Genomic DNA, 22,004 nt, shown 5'->3' on the forward strand with positions numbered 1-22,004 from the left:
GTACCGGTCCACTTAAAATGTTTTTACCTGTAAAACCCTCCTTGGTTCTTTTTCTTGGAGGGTGTAATAATGTATTTGTCAGAGGAGAAAAAGAAAACTGGAAAATATAGAAAAGTCAAGACATGCTTAGCTGAGAAAATTGTGTGTGAGCAGGAGGCAGCCAGGGATGCTGGAATCCATCTCAGAGCCTGGATTTGCTAGTCACTAGGTGAATATACAGCATGGATACCTGGATAAAGGACAAGACAGAATGGGGTGGCGCCTTCCTCGTGTTTCTCAGAACAGCACCTAGTTGACACTATGGATTATTTCTGGCATTTGATATTTTTTGTTGATTGTGAGTGGCTAAAAGTATAGCTACACGTTCCTCACTGGTAGTAAAGCCTTCTGTAATTCATTTCTACTGAGCTGCAAGGACATTTACCATATCTCCAGTTATAAGCTGCTTGATTTAGGAACATTTTGTAATTAAAGCTTTTCTTTGATTTAACCTTTTTTTTTTCATCCTGGGGCATACAGCTGTGGAACTAAAACATACTTCTCCTCCTATAGGGCGGAGTCTGGATTACAGGGAAAGCGTACGACTGCTGGGTCCTGTCTGTGAGGCCATCCATCTACATACCTTGTCTCTGACCAGGGCACAGTTTGAAATGAAGTATTCACCATGGTTCCAGTGGACAGCCTATCCAGAGGTTTGACATTTGCACAGCTCTAGAAATAAAAGACTTTGGAAATTGGAAATCCTCATTACTTGCCAAGTTAAGGGTGTCTTTTTCCATTTTGGCCTTCCAACGTTGAAGAGGTCCTGGGAGCTGCAAGAGAAATCTAAGTAGTTTATTTATAGAATCTGAAGCCTGAGTTGAGGAACACACTTTGGACAACTTTTGTGCTCAACTAGGGAGGCATTTGTCTTAGACTTATATTGCTGTGAAGAGACACCATGACCACGACAACTCCTATACAGGAAAGCATTTAACTGGGGCTGGCTTACAGTCTCCTAGGTTAGTTCATTGTCATCATGGTGGGAAAGCAGGGCAGCACGGAGGCAGACATGGTGCTGGAGCGGGAGCTCTGAGTGCTACATCTTCATCCACAGGCAACAGAAAGTGACCTGGATTGAGCTTCCTCCAACAAGGCCACACCTACTCCAACAATAGTGCCGCTCCCTGTGGGCCAGGAATCCAAACACATGAATCCCTGGGGGCCATTCCCATTCACACCACCATAGCAGTGTGGTGTGAAAATAAAGTCTACTTTAGCATCAGGACAGAACTCCCAGGGAGACAATCACAAGGTTAGCTCAGAGAGTAGGTGCTTGGTTTCTTCATTCATAGTGAATTGTAAAATATATAGTCATTGGGGTCCTAATGCAAGCATTGTGTGGTTTGCTTTATTCTTTTCCTATGTTTCATTTGACACAGGAGCATAATAAAGCAGTACCTGTAATATCTGATTCTAAAACAGTCTGTTCAGGTGAGCTGCCTTAGCGGAGCTAAACTAAATTGTTACAGGAAATAAGGAGTAGGTCAAAATATTTGGTTTCACTATTATGCCAGACGTATGCTTTGAATAAACATTTAAAGAAAGAACTTTCAAAGAACTCTTTATGTATTAAATAATTTTATTATAATATTTCAGTAGAAACTGTTTGCTTATACCAAACATTTAAATGTAGCAGTTGAAATATTGAGGCTTGACTTCAGTAATAGTAGTAACTCAAAAATAATTTTTGTTTTGAGAATGATTTTCCTTCAGTCTGAGCTCTAATGTGTGTTTTACTCTGAATAGCTGTTTCTTGAAATATTTGATGCCTTGGAAGGCCTGCACTCTGCTGCTATCTCCCTCGGTGTGATGAAACTGACCTCCTGTCTGGAGCGAGCCTTAGGTGATGTGAGTGTGGGGGTCCTCGTTATTTGCTAGATTGCCTGAATGAACACAAAACCTTCAGATTTCTTGATTTTTATTATTTTTTCCTGTAAAATACAATGATTTTCTTTTCATATAATTAAGAAATCCTAGTACCTGTGAGCTGGGAGAAGTTTCAATAGATCCAAGTACTTTGTGTAAGCATGCGTTCCTGGATTTAGATTACAGCACCCATGTTTAAAAAATAAAAAGCTGTGTGTGGTTGATTCTACACTGGGGGTGGGGAGATTGTGGACAGAGGACCACTGGGGCTTTCTGGCCTCTGTTCTAGCTCTAGTTTCAGTAAAAGACCCTCTGTCCAGAGCATAAGATGCAGAGTGACACCCGCTGTTCTCCTCTGGCCTCTGGTGTGTGCAGCCAGCACGCACGCGCACACGGAAGGAAATCTGTCTAGCTCATTTGTGCTATACATCCTAAATGATGCTCTGTTTTAAAATACTGCCTCATTGTAATGCAGTTATTATATGATATCTGTTTGAACTTTAGGTGTTTTTACTGATTGGAAAGGAGTGCCCCTTCCTTCTGAGAGATCTCCTTGCATCTGCAGAGCTTGCACAAGTCTTTGGGCACGCTGCGGTAAGTGTGTGCACAGCACATAAAGCAGAGAGGAGCTGGCACGAGCTGTGCTTTTGATCCTCTAAAACGACAGTCCTCTGGGAGAGCTAACCGTCTCATGGATTTAAGTTCTTCTTCCTTCCCCCGGGAACTGTCCTGCCTGCACTATTCCAGGATCTCTCTCCCCAGATGCCATGGTGTTGGGATAACCACATAGGTCCAGCCGGAGGGACAGTTAGAGCATATCACTGTATTCAGTGAAGTATTCACAGTGCTTGTACTAAGTCGCTGCAGCCCGTGGTTAGCACTTTGGAATGATAGTATGGCATTTTTGTCCTAAAATACCTGTGTTTTAGCAGGTAAGAATTTATACATTTTGCAGTTATCCAGACTTAGAGTAGCAAAAAAAAAAATAGAACTTGGTAAGAAATTACAGACACTGTTGCATTTCTCAAAATGTTCTAGAGGGACTGTAATCAAGAGACTTCAGACTCTTGGCAGACATATGGGCAGCTCAGTGAGGGAGAAGACTAGAAAGAACGGCCATCTTAGTTGGACCGGAATTCCACCAGACTCACTATCTGGGGCTGAGACACCCAGACACCGTCTCCAGTGAACACTCCCAATACTCACTGGATCATCTCCCTTGCCAGCCTGAAAACGGTTTTCTGGTCGAGAGCCTGAAATGGGGTTCCCACAAGTTGTCCTCTGACCTTTACATCCTGGCACATTCCAATGAAACTGCATAAAATTTTGGTGTTAGTTTCATTGTTACTATGTTATACTGGCTCTCTTAGTTCTAAGGGAGCCGCAAACACTGTAGGGTGAGTTTATTTACTCTGCTCGTCAGTAATCTGCTCTCTTAATGGATTAGATGGACGTACTGAAAGTCTTCATCGGGTCTCCCTGTGGACTCAACCTGAGGAACATCCTCTGGCACGGCTTTGCTGCCCCCCAAGACATCCCTCCAAAGTAAGTTGTTGGCTGAGTGACTTTCCTCCTCAGTCTGCTTCAGAATGTGCGTTATCTCGGATCTCCTAAGAGGAGAGGGTTAACTGTGAAAGGTGGGAGAATGTCGGTGCCTCGCACCCCAGAAGAACACATCCAGAAGTCTGGATAGGCAGGAGCCCAGCGTCTGTCCTGAGCTCTCAGTGGATAGGCAGGAGCCCAGCGTCTGTCCTGAGCTCTCAGTGGGTAGGCAGGAGCCCAGTGTCCTGAGCTCTCAGTGGGTAGGCAGGAGCCCAGTGTCCTGAGATCTCAGTGGCCTTCCTTGCTATTACTCAGCTTAGCTCCATCTGTGGAGAGTTCTGGAGTTTGATGGTTTCTTTCTTAATTCTTTTATGTTTTATTTTCATTGGTTCATGCACATATACAGCATTTGTGTGGAAGTCAAAGGACAACTGTGGGGAGTGGGTCTTCCCTTCCAGATGTGGTCCAGCCCTCAGCCTGAGGTTTGCAGCTGGGCTGTTGCCTCCTTCACCTGCTGACCCATCTCAGTCCTCCTTCCTGCATAATTTTAGCATTTTTTTCCTAAGAAAAGTGCTTTGTGTGTAGACTAAGTTCATTTTCTGGTTTCTGCTCGTCCCTAGGTACTGTTCAGCTATGCTGTTGTTGACAGCAGGACTGGGCCAGTTGCTGAAGAGCTACCTTCACCAAACGAAAGTCACATTGGCACATCGCCCTTTTGTCACTCTTACAAACCTAGAGGACGTGATTGTTTTTCCTGGCAAGTTCTGTGTTTCACACTGCCCCCTTACGTCTTCATGGGGACTTAGATTCCTGGTGAAGTACTCACTGCCATTGCCAAGTTGGCTTGGTGAGTGACTTGAAGACCTTTTAAGCTTCCCCACTTCTAGCTGTCCTGGGTGCTGTTGGGGACCCTGAGGGCACTCTCTGGTGCTGCCCAAGTCCCTACAGTTCATTTGCCCATTTCCTCTTGGCAGGCTTCCTGAGGCCACCCCACTGTGGCCGTAGGTCAGGCGCTCTTTAGGAGTGCTCTGCCCCAGGTCAGTCTATCTGTCCACATGTGCTCCTGACTTCTTTTGGTTGGCTGCTGTGACTGTATTTATAAAGATGCTTGCTCTTCCACAGGTGTTACCTATGAGGTGCTCTCAGCAGTAGAGAATACCACGATGAACTCCGCCTTCGTATTAAAAGCTATGTTACCATATTGGGAACTGGCAGTGGCCAAGTTCAAGGCGCACAGGTAACAAGGTGGTGTGGTGGTGTTGGTGCTTAGATGAGAGGTCTGCTCTGTGCCCTTCGCTGTCTGAAAGTCACCCACTGTCCTGACTGAGTAGAGGAGAGGCTGACACAGATCAGGCTCAGTACAGAGTGTTTTTCTTTGGTAACTTAGACAGGCTGTAACTGTTTCAAGTGTTCTGTCATCCTCTTGGGTACAATTGATAGGACTTTTTTGGTTTTTCTGGACAGGGTTTCTCTGTAACAGTCCTGGCTGTCCTGGAACTCACTTTGTAGACTAGGCTGGCCTGTAACTCATTGACATCCGCCTGCCTCTGCTTCCCAAGTGCTGAGATTAAACTGTGCACCACCACTTGCTGGCCATATAACTTTATTTTTTAAGAATAAACTTCTTAGTTTATTTTCTGAGTCCTTGCTCTAAGAAAAACTTGAACCTAGCATTACAGATGTGCTTGCCCATTGGGTTCCCTCCAAGGCCAACCCTGGGTGACAGCCAGGAATAGCACGTTTTCAGGGAAGCAGAGACCAGAGAACTAATCAGTTGGCCCTTGCTGGTCTGCAGTAACCTTGTTCTTGGATTCACTTTGCACTTCAGCTGCCCTCTGGAGCTTTGTTGTTCTGGCTGTCCTCAGAGGTGACAGGCAGCATATACAGATGTTTGATGACATTTCGTTCTACTGAAACTACTAAAAACATCCCATTAAGGATTAAAACACCAAAAATGGCCGTCTAGGCTGCCGCGCTCTACCTCACTCTAGTGCCACGTTGGCCGTCTAGGCTGCCGCGCTCTACCTCACTCTAGTGCCACGTTGGCCGTCTAGGCTGCCGCGCTCTACCTCACTCTAGTGCCACGTTGGCCGTCTAGGCTGCCGCGCTCTACCTCACTCTAGTGCCACGTTGGCCGTCTAGGCTGCCGCGCTCTACCTCACTCTAGTGCCACGTTGGCCGTCTAGGCTGCCGCGCTCTACCTCACTCTAGTGCCACGTTGGCCGTCTAGGCTGCAGTGCTCTACCTCACTCTCAGTGCCACGTTGGCCGTCTAGGCTGCCGCGCTCTACCTCACTCTAGTGCCACGTTGGCCGTCTAGGCTGCCGCGCTCTACCTCACTCTAGTGCCACGTTGGCCGTCTAGGCTGCCGCGCTCTACCTCACTCTAGTGCCACGTTGGCCGTCTAGGCTGCCGCGCTCTACCTCACTCTAGTGCCACGTTGGCCGTCTAGGCTGCCGCGCTCTACCTCACTCTAGTGCCACGTTGGCCGTCTAGGCTGCCGCGCTCTACCTCACTCTAGTGCCACGTTGGCCGTCTAGGCTGCCGCGCTCTACCTCACTCTAGTGCCACGTTGTCCGTCTAGGCTGCCGCGCTCTACCTCACTCTAGTGCCACGTTGGCCGTCTAGGCTGCAGTGCTCTACCTCACTCTAGTGCCACGTTGTCCGTCTAGGCTGCCGCGCTCTACCTTACTCTAGTGCCACGTTGGCCGTCTAGGCTGCCGCGCTCTACCTCACTCTAGTGCCACGTTGTCCGTCTAGGCTGCCGCGCTCTGCCTCACTCTAGTGCCACGTTGTCCGTCTAGGCTGCCGCGCTCTACCTCACTCTAGTGCCACGTTGTCCGTCTAGGCTGCCGCGCTCTACCTCACTCTAGTGCCACGTTGGCCGGCTAGGATGCCGTGCTCTACCTCACTCTAGTGCCACGTTGGCCGTCTAGGCTGCAGTGCAGTTGCTGCAGCATTTGCTGATTTCCTCGGATTCCACAGGTTTGCCGACTGCACCATGCTGTTGCTGTCACAGCTAGAAGCTGGACTTAGGAGAGTTTTTGCTGCAATTAACAAATGCCCTGCTAGACTCCTCACGGCCGAGGTACACGTGTTTCTGCTACTCACTGTGACTGTGGGGACTATATTGATAATCTTCTGTGGCTATTTGGAAGTTTTAAAGGCTAGAGATGTAGCTAAGTTGGCTAAGCACTTGCCTAATGTAGACAGAGGCTGCTTGTTCCCAGCTGCCCAGACCCAAAATAATCACACAGAAACTATATTAATTGAAACACTGTTTGGCCAATGACTCTAGCGTATTCCTAGCTAAATATTACATCTTAAATTAACTCATTCCTATTATTTTATGTATTGCCACGAGGCTCATGGTTTACCAATAAGGTTCTGGGAGCATTTGTCTCCTTCAGTAGCTACATAGTGTCTCCCTGACTAAGCCTACTCTCTTGCTACATCTCTGTTCAGATTTTCTGTCTGGTTTTACTCTATTAAGCCATTGGCCGAAAACAGCTTTTTTATTAACTAATGGGAATAAACATTCACAGCATACAGAGGGGAATCCCACATCCTCCTAATATGTACAAAACCCTGGGTTCAATCCCTTACAGTACACACACACACACACACACACACACACACACACAAAAATCACATCTTATTTGCTGTTCAAACACACAAGTATTTTAATTGTGATTATGGACTTCCCACAGGGCAGGGAACCCTGACTGCTCTTTGGACTGGAGAGGGAGGGGGAGGGGGAATGATGGGAGGAGGGGAGGAGGTAAAAATTTGTAGTAATAATAGTAATAAAAATAAAAAAAATATAAAAAAAGATAGTGTCCTTTAAACTTCATGTTATGAAAGCAGCACCTTCTGAGAGGCAGAATTGTTTTTCTTTGAGTGATATTACTGTTTTAATTATTTCTCTTTTATCTCTTCCCCTTTCTACAGTCAACAATTCTATATACCACATTTGATGAAGTAAGTAGTCAAATTTGCAAAAAACCTTGGAAAATAATCATCCTCTTTTAAATACAAATTAAAACACAATGATTGAGGCTAGAGAGATGGTTCAGTCATTAGGAGCACTTGCTGTTGTTGCAGAGGACCTGGGTTGGATTCCAAGAACTTATATGGTGGCTCACAGCCATGCATAGGCTGTACATGGTACACATGCATACATGCAGGCAAACACTTACGCACATAGAATAAGTAAATTTAAAATAATTTAATACTATGAATTAAAATCCACAAAGATTAAGTAGCGTACTTACAGGAAAATGTTGATAAGCAAGAAGAAGAAGAAGCTTGTGCTAGATTTGAATACAGCTCTAGGACCATATTTCAGTGGACTGAGTGCTTGAATGGCGTTCATGAAGCGTGGGTTGATTCTGCAGCACTGAGTATACCCAGCACAGTGGCACACACCTGAATCCCATCCCTGGTGATGTAGAAGCAGGATTTGAAGGCAACTTGTAATACATGAAACTTGTTTCAAATAAATAAAGCTTTCAGGTTAAGGTTTGAGGCCCGGTATTATTAATCTCGTTTCTGAGGTTGTACAAACACAAAGTGGGAAAATGCAAACAGATTGACACCGTTGGCTGTAACCACTGTTGACAACAGCTGCCCTTAGCCAGTGCAACAACGTTAGAAATCAAATATTCTGACTGACTGTGTACAGATCAGTGTCCGTGTATGTGCAGGTACATGAATCGGGTTGTTGTATGCTTGTGCGTGTGTCAGTTTAACAGCTTATTGATGAATCTGTTTTGGTGTTTTAGATTCTGGCAAAGCACTTGAATGATGGTAGCATCAGCCGGCTTCCTCATTTCCTGGGAGAGCCTGCCATGGTAAAGTACCGGGCATCTCCAGTCCTAGGTCTCCAGCAGCGTGAATGTGTTTGCGGTGTGCTCGGCAGCCGGCCTGCTGCTGTGGTGTGACAGACACCCGTCAGGGGTGCCTGCATAGAAGCACTGGGCTTGTTTATTCTGGTTACTGCCATGCCCTTTGAATGCCTGATGACCTGGTGTCTCTTAAGTGTTGGATAAAACAGAATTAATGTTTCGACCCCTTTTTCAATCAGCATTTAATATTTTATGAGGATGTTATAGTGACTGCTCTAGACTATAGTAGCTACTTTTTGTTTATTCTGTCACACTGAGAGACGATCTGGATTCTGCTTCCCATTCCTTATGTGATTCTGGCATCCCTTCCTGCCCTCAGACAGCAAGATGATAAATATGTCTGTCTTGAGTCCCCCGGGACTCGCCCTCTGTTGGCAGTCTGCCCACATCAGTGGTTTTCTGACCTTCTCTCTGTAGGCTGGCAGAGAGAGGTTTTGGGGAGCTACTGTTAAGAGGGGCAAGCAGCTTTGTTGATGTAAGATGCAGGAGTGGTCCACGGGTAAGTGCAAGAGAAAGAACTGGACCAACGGACGCCTGCTTGGTTCTGCTCATTCCAGCAAGAGCAGCGACTTAAGGCTTTTTTTGGATGTTTATTTCCCTTCCAGATAGGAGGGTCAGAGTAGCAAAGATAGGAGTGCTTAGGTTGCAGCTCCTTCCAGGCCGCAGCCTCCGTGGTTGGTCCTCGGCTCCTGCAGGCAGGCTGTACAGAGCATGCGCTCCCCACCCCAGTTCCAGCTGCAGGACGGGGTGAATGCCCTCTTTGAGACTCATATTTCCCATTAGTTTGTAAACAAGCCAGGGACTGCTTGGAACCCTGCCTTCTGCTCTTCCCTTTGCTCACAACACTAACAGAATGCCTCTGTTAATTTTCTAAAAGGAATTCTTGTGGGATTTCCTGAACTATCAGGAGGGTCCTCGTATCCGGGACCGTCTAAGCCATGGGGAGATCAACTTACGTGAATTTCCGAGAGAAGCAGCAAGCCAGCTGCTCACGTTCTCCCTGGTGCTTCTGCTCAGGTTCACTGAGGAAGACACGTTGTCAGAGCTGAAGGTACCACAGCGGGGGAGGGTGGCTGGATCTACCACCTCTAGCAATGGAAGAACATGTCTTATTTTTCAAATATGATTATCTATTCATCAATTTTCATTTTAATTTAAATTACAGTCTTACTTCATCTGAATAACTATAAATTAACAACATATATGTATGAAAATCAGAGTCATGAATCTGAAATAATTTGTCCTCTCTTAAATACATCTTTGCCTTTGCTCTTTGTTAGTGTTAAAAACCAAAGAACAGGTTATAAACATGATTAACCAAATGTAGGAAACCCCTACAAGTATATGTCAAATTGATGGAACAGGGTATTTGCATTTCTGAAACGAATTATTTTGTTAAAGTGAATAGTTTTTGTTTTCAGGATATATATATATATATATATATATATATATATATATATATGACAATTATTTTTTAAATTGCTTAACAGTCCAAGCAAGCTGGGTGGTGGTGGTACATGCCTTTAATCCAAACACTTGTGGGGCAGAGACAGGTGAAACTCCATGAGTTCGAGGCCAGCCAGGTCAACAGAGTGAGTTCCAGGACAGGCTCCAAAGCTACACAGGGAAGCCCTGTCTCAACATAAATGAATAATAAAGTCCAAGCCATCAGGAACCCCCTTTGCCAGAAATGGAAACTGTTAAAAGTTGATGTCCTTGCTTCTCTGTCTTTCTGTGCTGTCTTCAGATGGACTCACAGGAAGAAAGCTTTGTTCTTTAAACAGTGTTTTTTACTAGTGTAGTTTGGGTCTCTGCTGTGTCTGTTCTCTTTGTTAGCGCCTGCCAGTCTGCCATAGACCATTGTTTATCTAAACCATCTCCGTTGATATGTGAGCTGTACCTTTGCCTGATGAAACTCCCTGTAACGGTGGACTGTGTTCGTATGTTAGGAAGGCCTGTGTTCGTATGTTAGGAAGGCCTGTGTTCGTATGTTAGGAAGTTTGCAAAAGCAAAACCTGTGGCTAATAACAGCAAGGCCTGGTTTTTCTCCTCACAGATGCTGCTGTTCCTACATTGTCTTAGCTCACCTTTCTTTTCCCACCGCCTTATTAACCTTGCTGCTGTTCTTAGAGAGGTACCACCTGTAACGGTTTTTTAGCTCCGGTTCCTTTTCCTTTGGCTTCTGCCTTTGATGTCATTCTTGAAAGCTTCTTTGCATTCCAAAAATTATAAACATAATCATTATTTTCCTAGGTTTTTATTTTTGTTTTTTTGTTTGTTTGTTTGTTTTAGTTTGGTTTTATTTTTTTCTAGACAGGGTTTCTCTGTGGCTTTGGAGCCTGTCCTAGAACTAGCTCTTGTAGATCAGACTGGCCTTGAACTCACAGAGATACGCCTGCCTCTGCCTCCCAAGTGCTGGGATTAAAGGTGTACACCACCACTACCTGGCCTTTTCCTAGTGGTTTTTTTAATCTTTTGCTCCAGGTAGAATTTAGTTCCTCTTGGGAGTGAAGTAAAGAACCTAGTTTTCACTGTTTTCTTGTTGAAATTGCTAGCAACTTCTCTGAATGCCATGTGGAGAATTGATATCTTTATTCACTGTGCATCAGGCTTCAGCCCTGGACTCCCTTGCTGGAAGCTCTTCCCTCTGCTGAGTCTTCATGACACAGTTTAGTGTCTTGACACTAAGGACAATCCGTTTCTGTCTCCTCAGAACTGTCTCGTCTGTTCTCACTGTTTATATTCCGTGTGAGCTATGACCTTAAAGTAAACACAGACATGAAAAACAAACTAAAAAGAATAATTTAGTGGAACCATATAGGGAAACTGAACACTGCTCAGCTGGTAGAGTGCTTGCCTAGCATATGTGGAGACCTGAGCTGGCTGTTTAGCACTGCATAAGCCAGCTGTGGTGGTCCACACCTGTGATCCCAGCCCTGGCTCGGAAGGTTCTCCTCAGCTCCATGGAGTTTCAGACCAGCCTGGGATGTATAAGACCCTGTGTCAGAGAAAAACATTATCAGTAATAAGTATGTCCTGACTTCAGGCCTATGATGAGTATGGACCCCACCCTCCCATCTAAGTAGTACATCTCCAAAAGTGGCTTCTGAGGCTCACAGACCTCCAGGCCTCCCTCCCCTTCACACTCTGTACTCAGTTTTCTGTCTGAAAATACGTCTTGAATCTATTACTCAATGTTATTCCATTACCACCACTTGCCCGAATCCCCCTCACTTCCTGGAGGGGTGCTTGCCCTGACATCCTTTCTTCTTTCCTTTCTTCAACACGGCCCCAGATCCTCTCTCAGATATTATGTTCCTCTATGGAGAGGCTGTCTGGGATTTCATATCCTAGAGCAGAAGGAGCGCTCTATTCTGCCTGAAGGCATACTTTGTCCTCCTGTGCTTATTCCAGCCCTCACCCCCAGCCTTCACAAGTCTCTGCCCAGCTGGGACCACAGCCACAAGGATGCTGCCCACGGCATGGCTGTGGCTCTGGCCAGCGGTTATCAGCAAATGAGAAGTTGAGCATGTCCCCAGCACTTTGATCTTGTGGTCATTTCAGGCATTTGCTCTGTACTGTTGAGAAAATGGCAGTTTGTGCCCTGACTTCTGCCAGCTTTCGGCCCCCTGACTTTATCCTTTTGTAGTGTGCAGTGGCTGGCCTGGGTTTGCAGTTAGACATTTGTGACAGCTGATGGAATATATTATAATATTTTATCCTTGTTTTTTAATATTTATATGTTTAGCAAGTAACTGTTTATGGTCATGTAATTCTCTTCTAATTGTATTGATTTTCAGTCCTTGAAAACTTCCCTTTTGTCTTGGGATCCTTTTCTCCTTGTGTATTTGTTGTTGGCCATGCTCTGGACAGGGTGGATGTGATCTTTGTAAATTATAGTGGCCAGTTAGCTCCATTTCAGTCAGCTGGTGACTTCCAGGTCCATCCTCCTTCAGTGAAGAGTTTGAAAGATTGGGATCCTTAAGTGACTGTGATTCAGAAGAAGACACCATAATGACATCATTATATACAATGACTAAAAGCAATGTTTCCAAACTAGGAGGAAGCAGGAATACAGTTGCTGGTTAGTCTAGCTGAAGGCTACAGATCCCGCTGCCACCCAGCCTTCCAGCTTCAAAAACAGGTATGCCGCATGCAGTGTTTGGGAGTCGGAACCACGCGTGACACTGTTCTTCCTTCAGAGACATCAGAAGGGTCCCAGGGCTTTGTCTGCTCAGTCTTCTGAGCTTACAGCTCAAGTTCTATGTCTCAGAGTTAAAGGTGGCTTTAGTCTCAAGGATGACAGGTGGAGTATTTAGCATGCAGCCTTTGTTACTGCTCACTGCCCAGAGAGAGAAGCAAGTTTTATTAAGTGAGGAATGTCATTTTTTCTTCTACCATATGAGACAACTTTCTGTTAACTTATAATTTTAAAAAACAAACTTTCAAGCATTTCCATCAGGTAGTTTGGGGAATTATTTCAAATGCTTTATACTCTTTTTTTTTTAAATTTTATGTAGGGGGCTGCAGTATATATGCATAAATCTATAAGCACAGGTGCCCTTGGAGGCCAGAGGTCTCTGATCCACTGGAACTGGGGTTACAGGTGTAAGCCACACAGCAGATGTTGGGACTTGAACTCAGGTCCTCTGCAGTAGTACTTGCTGTTAACCACTGAGCATCTCCCAGCCCTCAGACGATGGGAGACAGGACAAGAACGGCCATGAATGTCAGTCACACTCAGAATGGCTCTTGCACCCTCACTGGGCTGTGTGCACTGGTATGTGAGCGTAGGGGAGACCTAGAGAGGCAGTGTCGGAGGCCAAGACTGACCAGTGCTGTCTTCTGACAAACACGTCCATGGTGAGACTTTCCCTGGGGAGATGTGAGCAAACATCGGTTCTCTCCAGATAGAGCCCCAACCACAGATCAGAGAACCATTCCACCCAGGTCTGCCACAGTCAACCAGCGAGTTTTGGGAGTTCCTAACAGGAACCTCGATGCCTTAGGCAGCTGCACCTAGTGACATCCATCCCAGCAACAGTGACAACTCGCAAGGCTACCCTTTAGGGTTCTCTATACAGCTTGTGGTCAGAGAAGCCACGGGTGTTCTCTTCCCAGCGGTTGTCATGCGCTTTTATAACCATGGGGGCGGGCTTTTGAATCTTGTAAGTTTCATAGCTTCCCAAGTCTTCAGAAGGTTCCTCCAGGTGGGGCGTTTGAGTCAGGAGGAAATACCTAAGCAGCGTGGGTGAGAAGGGGATGCCAGCACACTAGTCTCTGTTCTGTGGCCAGACAAGAGTGTGGAGGATGTCCCTCACGATTCTTTCCAAGGTACCATTATAGAGGACAGGAGGGAAAGCTCTGGAAGGAAGGGAAGCTTCCAGATGGTAGACTATTAGGTGACCTGATTGCTGAGTCCCCAGGCTGTGCCCTTTGCTGTCCTCTGCCATGGCCCCAGGTAGCGCCCTGGCTGTTTTGGACCCTCATCTGCTCTCCGTGTCCTGTGCTGTATAAGGTCATTGCTACAGAAAATCGCTCACATTCAGTGTTGTCCACACAGCTGCCACTTCATTTGCTCCTATGGTCCTGGGGCAGCACGTGCTGGAGGATCTGTGTGTGTCTTCACCTGGGTGCTGACAGGTGGTGACAGTGCTGACAGGCCTCCCGTCACAGTTCATAGGAGGGGCAGGTCCCTCTCAACCGACAGTGTCATATTTGTGAACATGCTCATCATCACCCCAACAGCAAGGACCAGCAGTATTTGTAATCAAATGAGCATGTGAAACACTTGAGCTCACCATATGCTTTTCAAATATGCAATCTGCAACAATTTTGCAAATATTTTCTAGGAAGTGATTCAATATCCATGACAGTTGAAAACCCACTTTCTAGGATATTGTAAAACCTTAGACAGAACAGTCAAATATTTCTACCCAGGTCCTGAGCTGTGAGGAAAGCCTCAGGATGTGGGATGTGCTGCCTTTGCCAGAAGAGCCTCGACAGGAAGCAGCCAGGTGCGTGTCGTCTGGACTGGGTGTACCGTGGCTGGCAGGTGCCGTCAGCACCAAAGCTCTTCTTCCTTCTTACACTTTGGGAAGGAACTGCTGGGCCAGTTTTTGGCTGTTGAGCACAGACTGGAGGTGTCTGTCAGGAAGATAAGGGGCTCTTCAGTAAGGGTTTGGCAGACATGAAGAAGGTCTGGACCTGAGGAGGAGGAGGAAGAGGAGGAGGAGGAGGAGGAGGAGGAGGAGGAGGAGGAGGAGGAGGACAGGTTTGGGGACTGCAGACATAGCACTGGAACTAATGGGGCAGCCACAACTCACCTCTGCACAGTGCCTGCTCTCAGTCCTCACCTCTGCACAGTGCCTGCTCTCAGTCCTCACCTCTGCACAGTGCCTGCTCTCAGTCCTCACCTCTGCACAGTGCCTGCTCTCAGTCCTCACCTCTGCACAGTGCCTGCTCTCAGTCCTCACCTCTGCACAGTGCCTGCTCTCAGTCCTCACCTCTGCACAGTGCCTGCTCTCAGTCCTCACCTCTGCACAGTGCCTGCTCTCAGTCCTCACTCCACTCCTGTTATCTTCTCATGATGCCTGTTTTCATTTTGTGTAGATCACATCCACTGTGCAGTAAACATCATTGTATATTATCAATAACGGGGGAGTTTTAATCATTGGCATATACCTTTAAATATCGTGTGTTCTTCAGATTAGAAGATAATTCTGAAGCACATGCCTGCAACTCTTTAATTAGTAAGATTCTGTGTGAGCTCTGCCGCCATGTGCCTGGGAGTACCTGTGCTGTAGGTGGCTCGGATGGTCTTCCCCCCGAGAGGTGAGTCCTGAGGAACCATACTGGTAGTTTATGGTAGCAGATGAGACTTACTGTTTCCACTCTGAACTTTAGCAGTTTGGTATTGTGTCCCAGAAGAGGTCGTCAAGTGAGGTTAGGTGATCTCTGTGCAAGTGGCTCGTGTCTAGTGAAGTCACCATGTGTAGTGAGGTCATCTGTTCACTGCAGCTGCGTTTTACCTACCTGTCACTTGCTGAGGTCCCACTTGTACCAGCAGACCCAGACCAACACAGGTTCAGGAAAAGAGATGGCAGTGGCATCCGCTGGTGTTGTGTCCCCTGATTGTTACGCTATCCCTGCACTTGAGATGGCAGTGGCGCCCCCTGGTGTTGTGTGTCCCCTGATTGCTGCACTCTCCCTGCAGGTGAGATGTCAGTGGCGCCCCCTGGTGTTGTGTGTGCCTGATTGCTGCACTCTCCCTGCAGGTGGCCCCAGCTGCTCCAGGAGCTCTGCAGCACACGCATTCCTACCCTCTTCTGCCCCAGGCTTGTCCTAGAAGTTGTGGTTGTGCTCCGAGGCATCAGCTCCCAATGCCAGCGCGTGTCTGCCCAGGTCATTGCCTCTTTGCAGCTGAGACACAGGCAGTGGGTGGAGCGCAAGCTGCGCTCGAGGCAGCGTCAGAACTATCTGCGCATGCTTAACAGGTAGGTCCATCCCCTCCTCAGCACCCTCTACTCAAGCTGCCAGAGAATAATTATGGTGTATATGTTTTATAAAAAAATTTTTTTTTTTTTTGGTTTTTCAAGACAGGGTTTCTCTGTGGTTTTGGAGCCTGTCCTGGAACTAGCTCTGTAGACCAGGCTGGTCTCGAACTCACAGAGATCCGCCTGCCTCTGCCTCCCGAGTGCTGGGATTAAAGGCGTGCGCCACCACCGCCCGGCTGTTTTATAAAAATTTTAAATTTTACCCTTGGGAGAGGATCCCACCACCCAAGCAACTGTGTGGACTTAAGCCCGAGAGCATGTTCTCTGGATTGGCCAGCTCTATAGGTCTTCACATTTCCTTGAGAAATAGCTGTTCTGGACACATATCTAGAACTTTGGGTTAAATGGTGGGGTGTTTCGTAGGCCTAGTAGAACACTTGCTTATTCTGGAAGGCACTGACCTTCCAGAAGTTTCTCAGTGTGTACTCAGGTAGTTTATACAGAAGTGCTACAATGGAGTGCACTGGTTTTAATTATCTCTGCTGGCCTCATGGGCAAAATAAGGCCGGGGTTTCATAGGAATTTCTTGGAATCTAGCGAAGTTAGAACACACTTTCTCCTCTTGGTGCGAGTGGACACAGAGCGTGGGACCCAGCGCAGTCCCTGGGGCTGACCTGTAAGTGTTCTTGGAGGCAGCTGAGACTGAGCCAGACTCAGAGAAGTTGCTGGTGCCAGGGAGCGGAGCATTTTGTGACCTGGATGTGAAGGGCAAGGAGGGGTAGGGCAGGGCCCAGCAGGGCAGACCTTCCCAGATATTTGGATTTAGGGATACTTTTTAAAGGTGTTGGCAAAAAAAACTACATGCTTTTTGTTTTGTTGCTGCCTTTTTCCCCTTCTCATTTTGTCTGTTTTTGTTGTGGTTGTTGTTTGTTTCGATTTTTATTTTGTTTTGTGTATGTATTGTGTGTGTGTGTTGAAAGAGAGGGCACACTTACAAACAAAGTTGGGTGTGTTGGAAGATGGGGAGGATCTGGGAGGAGTTGGAAAAAGGGGAAAATCATGATCAAAATATATAAATTTTTTAATTAAAAAAGCTGTTGATTAGGTGACGTGCTGTTTCCTTATGAAAATGGAGAGAGGACTGTCAGCATCCTAACTCTGCTTCCTCCTTTCTAGTGTTAGACTTCTGTCTGCTGGGCTTTACCTGGTTTTGTTGCTCCTTGCACTGGAGTTGGTCAGTGTTCATGCTGTCCTTGGCAAAAGCACTCCGGAGCGTCAGCACTATCTCAGGTAAGGTGACCTGCTCAGAAGGAAGGAGACAGTTCTTGGGTGACTTTGAGAAGTGTTGACTCCTCTTGGCTATTCCTTGGTGATGTTTTTAACCCCACAGTTTCTCCTGCTAGTCTTCTCCATATGATGTGATGCTAAGTTTATGGACATTTGAAACTGCTTCCTTAAAGGTACATTTCACACAACTGAATCCAGTTTACCTGGGAATCCTCTCAGAACTCGCCAGTCCACAGTTTGGTGCCCACGTGCAAGCTGAGTTAAGACTGTAGGGATGGTCTTGGAGGAAGACCCTGAAATGTGACCTAAAGTCAGAGCCCTAAGGCAGACTCCGCACATCCAGGTGACTCACAGTCACTTCAGTTGTGTATAGCTAACGGTGTCGACTTAAGGAGTCTACCTTTCTGCAGCATCCAGGTCTAGGGATCTGAAACTGGAGAAAACCTTTATGTAACCCACTCCACATGCAGAGGTCCCAGAGCTCACCAGACTCCTTAGTTCAGATGGTATCCTGTGGTCAGTTGTCTGTAACTGTGTGACGTAGCCTCCATCCATGCCCATAAGTTTTTCATACCTTAGCTGGCTTTATGCTGTACTTGGCAAGGGGTAGGAATCCTTATGTAGTATGGATTACAGTGATGTGGGGGGGTGTTTGGGTGTGTCTATGTGGGAAGTGGTATGTGGTGTGTGTGCTTTAGACAGGGTCTCATTATGTAATCTTGACTGGCCTAGAACTCACTATGTAGTCCAGGCTAGCCTTAAACTCACAAAGGTCAGCCTGCCTCTGCTTTCCGGGCGTTGGTGTTAAGGGCATATGCCAACCACCATGTCTAGATTTTTAGATACCCCTAAAAAGTATTTTTTCAATTACTTTGGGGGAGGAGGGTTGAGGGGGGAGTTGTGAAGGTCAGAAGAGGACTTTGTGTGGTACGGTCTTTTCTTCCTCCTTACGTGAGTTCCTGATTGAACTCAGGCCAGCAGACTTGCTTGGAGAGTGTCCTCTCTGTTGGACCGTCTTCCTGGCCTGCACTGGTGTTTCAGTTGCCAGCTTGACCCAACCCGGAGATGCAAGTTTCAGCTGAAGAATGTTTTAGATCAGGGTGACCTGTGGGCATGTTTGTAGGAATTGTCTTGATTGTTAGTTGATGTAGAAGAGCACAGACCGTTGTAGCCCATTATAACCCATTGTAGCCCGTTGTAGATGGCACCATTCCCTGGACCCTGGACCGTTGAAAAGGGGGGGGCTACCTGAGCACTAAACAGGCAGCGGGGGTGCATCTGTTTCTCTCTGATCTTGATTGACTTTGGATGTGGTCTGGCCACATCTCAGGCTCCTGCCACTGTGCCTCCCTGCAATAATAGACCGTAACCTGGACTTCTAAGCTGGATGAGCCCTTCTTCCCCTGAGCTGATTTTTATAAGGTGGTCTTATCACAGCAGCAGGAATGAAACCAGGACGTGCGTAGACGAACAGAGCTGAGGCAAGTGCAGATAGCACGCCCGGAAAGCAGTGTGCAAGGCTGGCGATGGCGTGGGGAAGTGCAGATAGCACGCCCGGAAAGCAGTGTGCAAGGCTGGCGATGGCGTGGGGAAGTGCAGATAGCACGCCCGGAAAGCAGTGTGCAAGGCTGGCGATGACGCTGGGACTCAGCCTTACACCACTGGCGCGTGATCTGTAGCCTCTCTGTGTGCTGCGTGTTGCTGCGTGTTGCTGCGTGTTGCTGCGTGTCATGCGTGGCATCTGGCCACAGGCTAGTAGCACTTTCCCAGTGGCATCACCAAGAGTCCCCCAGGAGAGGAGCCTCCCCTAGACCAAGGCTCTGTGGGTTTCGTTGAACGATTCATTTGACATATTTATAAAAATTATATAAATAATTATGGGAAAGTCTCCACTGCTCGGGGAACTGAGGGGAGTCTGAAAATGTAAAAATGATGTTTATCCTAGTCAGCTGGGATATCTTTAAGGAAACTGTTTTCTTTTATATATATATTTATGATTTATTTAGCTTTATGTGCATTGGTGTGAAGGTGTCAGACCCCCTGCAACTGGATCTTCAGACAGTTGTGAGCTGCCATGTGGGTGCTGGGAATTGAACCCGGGTCGTCTGGAAGAGCAGTCAGTGCTCTTAACCACTGAGCCATTTCTCCAGCCCCTAAGGAAACTGTTTTCAATGGTGGCACAGTAACAGTGTTTCTCTTCAGAGAGACATGACAGCACAGGGGGAAGAGAACCATGATGCCACGTTAGCACCCAGAGAGACTTGTGGATCCTTCTCTCGCTGCGTGTCTGTCATGTCTCAGTCTGAGCCCGATGGCCCTGGAGTCTTTGGAATTCTGTCCCATCTCTGAGAAACATCATGTCAAGATCTGAGAGCGTGAGAAGGGTCTGGGACTCGTAGCTCATTCCAGCTGACAGCATTGGCCTCCACATTTTTGCTTTCTCTAGTTTCTCTTATTTTCATTTTGCATGCATTTCTTCTTGAATCCACACACAATTATTTCCAAGAGAAGACATGTATGCTGCTATGTTTTATAACAGCACAGACAAAGAAACTAAAATTCTGCATTGTCTTTCCAATAGGTTCTTAAAGTTGATTCTGCAGTACACCGAGAACCTCGCGGCCTATACTAACCAAGAGAAGAACAAATGGAACGAAGCCGTCAGTCTTACACATGCAGTTCTGTTGAGAATTTGGACTTGCAGTGAGAAGAAACAAATGTTACTGCATTTAGCCAAAAACTCCACAAATCAAGTTGACACAAGTTGACAAAGAAAACAAAAGTCAGGCTCCTTATGGTCATAAGAGAAAACTCAAGTGAATTCAACAGCAGTGGAGTTGGGTAGCATCCAAAGGTGGGATGGGTTCTGTGGTCACTCTGGTCATGGACCAGGAATGCTGGTATTCTAGGGGATAATGGGACATCCCATGGCGTGAAGAAATAGTTGAATGTCTAGGAGAGACAGAAGACCAAGACATGAGAGAGGGAAAGCAACAGCTTCACTGAAGGAAGGGCTATGAGGGGACCCACTGCAGTGGGTATTTTAACAGGGCTCCCCGTCCTCATCTTTCCTTTAGTGGTTCTGTTGAGAGTCTTCCCTCTGCCTGATGTCTCTTTACACAGTGTCTCCTGGAAACAAGAAGATGCCATCCAAGAGAGGCTGCTTTTGCTTTCCCTGTCTACCTCTGTCCCTTTAATTCTCCCCCAGGGCTCAGGCTCTCCTTTCTCTGAAGCTTTCTGGTTTGGTGTCATTGTGACCCCTAAGCTAGTCTTAATGCCTGCAGCAGGTTTGGGTTTTCATGTCCTCATGGTGCACATTGGAGGATGTGGTCACTGCTTTGCCCCTAGTTGCCCAGAAGCACATGGCTTCACATGTCTTGTTAATCACATGCTCATTTTAGAAGCTATCCAGTAGCTAGAGTCTAGTCATACAGACAGTGGGGGTGGGCTAGTTACAGTTACCCCTGGGAGCAGGATCGTGTTCATCTGTGCTCATTTCATGGGTCAGTAATAAGCACTAGGAACCTGTGCAGGTGGAAGTCACAGAGGTGGGTGATGGACCCCAGGTCCCCAGTGAGCGTTTAGCAACAAATACATTTCTAGATGTGAAGGCTGAGTGTAGGAGGCTCTGAAAAGTTGGAGGAGAAGAAGTCATTTTCATTGGATCCCAAGAGTTCCTTGAAATGCCACTTGGTTGTTTCAGGATCTGGGAAGATAGTCTTCCACCTCAGTTGTAGTGGCTGCGTTGCCTGCATGTGTGATAATGCACTCAGCCATCCAACCTCAGTGGGTCATGGCTTCTTGGATCCACCTTTCAGACCTTGACTGGATACGTCCTGTGACACTGAACTGAGCCATGGAGAAGACTTTGGGGTGCTTTGGACCAGCTGCACGTTCCGCTTGTTCCTTTGTACTTCTAACCCCACCCCTAACATACACACCAGTCAGCTTCTGGATGAAAGAGTAAAAGTACCAAGACACTGTTTATCAGTTGGATTTAACACCTTATTTAAAGGAACAGTACCCTACATGGTGCCGTACCTTCAGTGAGTCCCGTGAAGGACACATGATCCACACACGTGAAGATGTATTCGACATCTCTTCAAGGGCATCTTGTTCTTATGCATAATGACTTGTCCTTGTGTGTCAATCAGGGGTACATGATCGTGAGTCCTTTATTACATCACTTCAAGGAAATGCAGTTCATATACATGACGACGTGCCCTGTGTCACATCAGAGGTCTGTAATTCACGCACAAGCCATTCTCAGCCCATCACGCCAAGGGTCCATCCACCCTTTTGTGTGTTGTCATTTGTTGTAGCGCAGCAGGAGGCGTTGTGTTTGTTCTGTTACTGTAGTGTGGAAATTGATAGCCGTCCTAGTAGGTCAAGGTCAGACTTCTTTACTACGTGGCGTCTCTACCTTTTGAAGTTAACTAAAAAACAGTTTGATACTTGAACCTTATACATATCTTTTTACCATAGACCCTCTCCAAATGCTGATAGTTCTTGCCTCTCAACCCACTTTGTTAATTAAATGTTTGTTCTATTTTGTTTTTTAATTTTTACTGTGAGCTCCATGTTGGCTTTCATTTTCCTCAAGGAAGATATCTCTTAGGTGTGGTGATACATGCTTGTAATTCCAGTACTTGGAAGCCAGAGTCACGAGGATCAAAAGATTGCCACCAGCCTGGGCTACGTAAGGAGACCGTGTGTGTGTGTGTGTGTGTGTGTGTGTGTACACTTTCTGTCAGAATTGTCAACTGTTTGTAGAAACAAGAGTGAGGCCAGGTGATAGAAGTTTGGAGACTCACTTTCCCCTACATGTTATCAGAAGAGGAAGGAAACAAATTCAAGTATCAGAG

At 46.6% G+C, this 22,004-nt stretch overlaps 1 protein-coding gene across 7 annotated transcripts in view; it reads left to right on the forward strand.

Moving 5' to 3' along the window:
• Ermard (ER membrane associated RNA degradation) overlaps positions 1-21,707 on the forward strand; it is a 25,190-nt gene extending 3,483 nt beyond the window's left edge. For 2 of the 7 annotated variants that reach the window (XM_075951522.1, XM_075951540.1), the window contains exons 3-18: positions 553-692; positions 1,789-1,890; positions 2,413-2,502; positions 3,356-3,453; positions 4,071-4,207; positions 4,573-4,687; positions 6,435-6,537; positions 7,401-7,430; positions 8,234-8,302; positions 9,234-9,407; positions 12,417-12,500; positions 14,297-14,373; positions 15,065-15,190; positions 15,634-15,852; positions 17,029-17,142; positions 19,721-21,707. In XM_075951522.1, the coding sequence (XP_075807637.1) occupies positions 553-692; positions 1,789-1,890; positions 2,413-2,502; positions 3,356-3,453; positions 4,071-4,207; positions 4,573-4,687; positions 6,435-6,537; positions 7,401-7,430; positions 8,234-8,302; positions 9,234-9,407; positions 12,417-12,500; positions 14,297-14,373; positions 15,065-15,190; positions 15,634-15,852; positions 17,029-17,142; positions 19,721-19,907 (1,865 nt within the window). In that variant the 3' untranslated portion in view covers positions 19,908-21,707. Of the gene's footprint in view, positions 1-552; positions 1,002-1,421; positions 1,474-1,788; positions 1,891-2,412; positions 2,503-3,355; positions 3,454-4,070; positions 4,208-4,572; positions 4,688-6,434; positions 6,538-7,400; positions 7,431-8,233; positions 8,303-9,233; positions 9,408-12,416; positions 12,501-14,296; positions 14,374-15,064; positions 15,191-15,633; positions 15,853-17,028; positions 17,143-19,720 lie in introns of those variants that run through there. The other 5 variants (XM_075951558.1, XM_075951527.1, XM_075951548.1 and 2 more) reach the window with 5 other exon arrangements.
• Positions 21,708-22,004: the final 297 nt, after the last annotated feature.

The sequence above is a fragment of the Microtus pennsylvanicus genome, chromosome 1 (assembly GCF_037038515.1).
Source record: "Microtus pennsylvanicus isolate mMicPen1 chromosome 1, mMicPen1.hap1, whole genome shotgun sequence".
Classification (NCBI taxonomy): Eukaryota; Metazoa; Chordata; class Mammalia; order Rodentia; family Cricetidae; genus Microtus; species Microtus pennsylvanicus.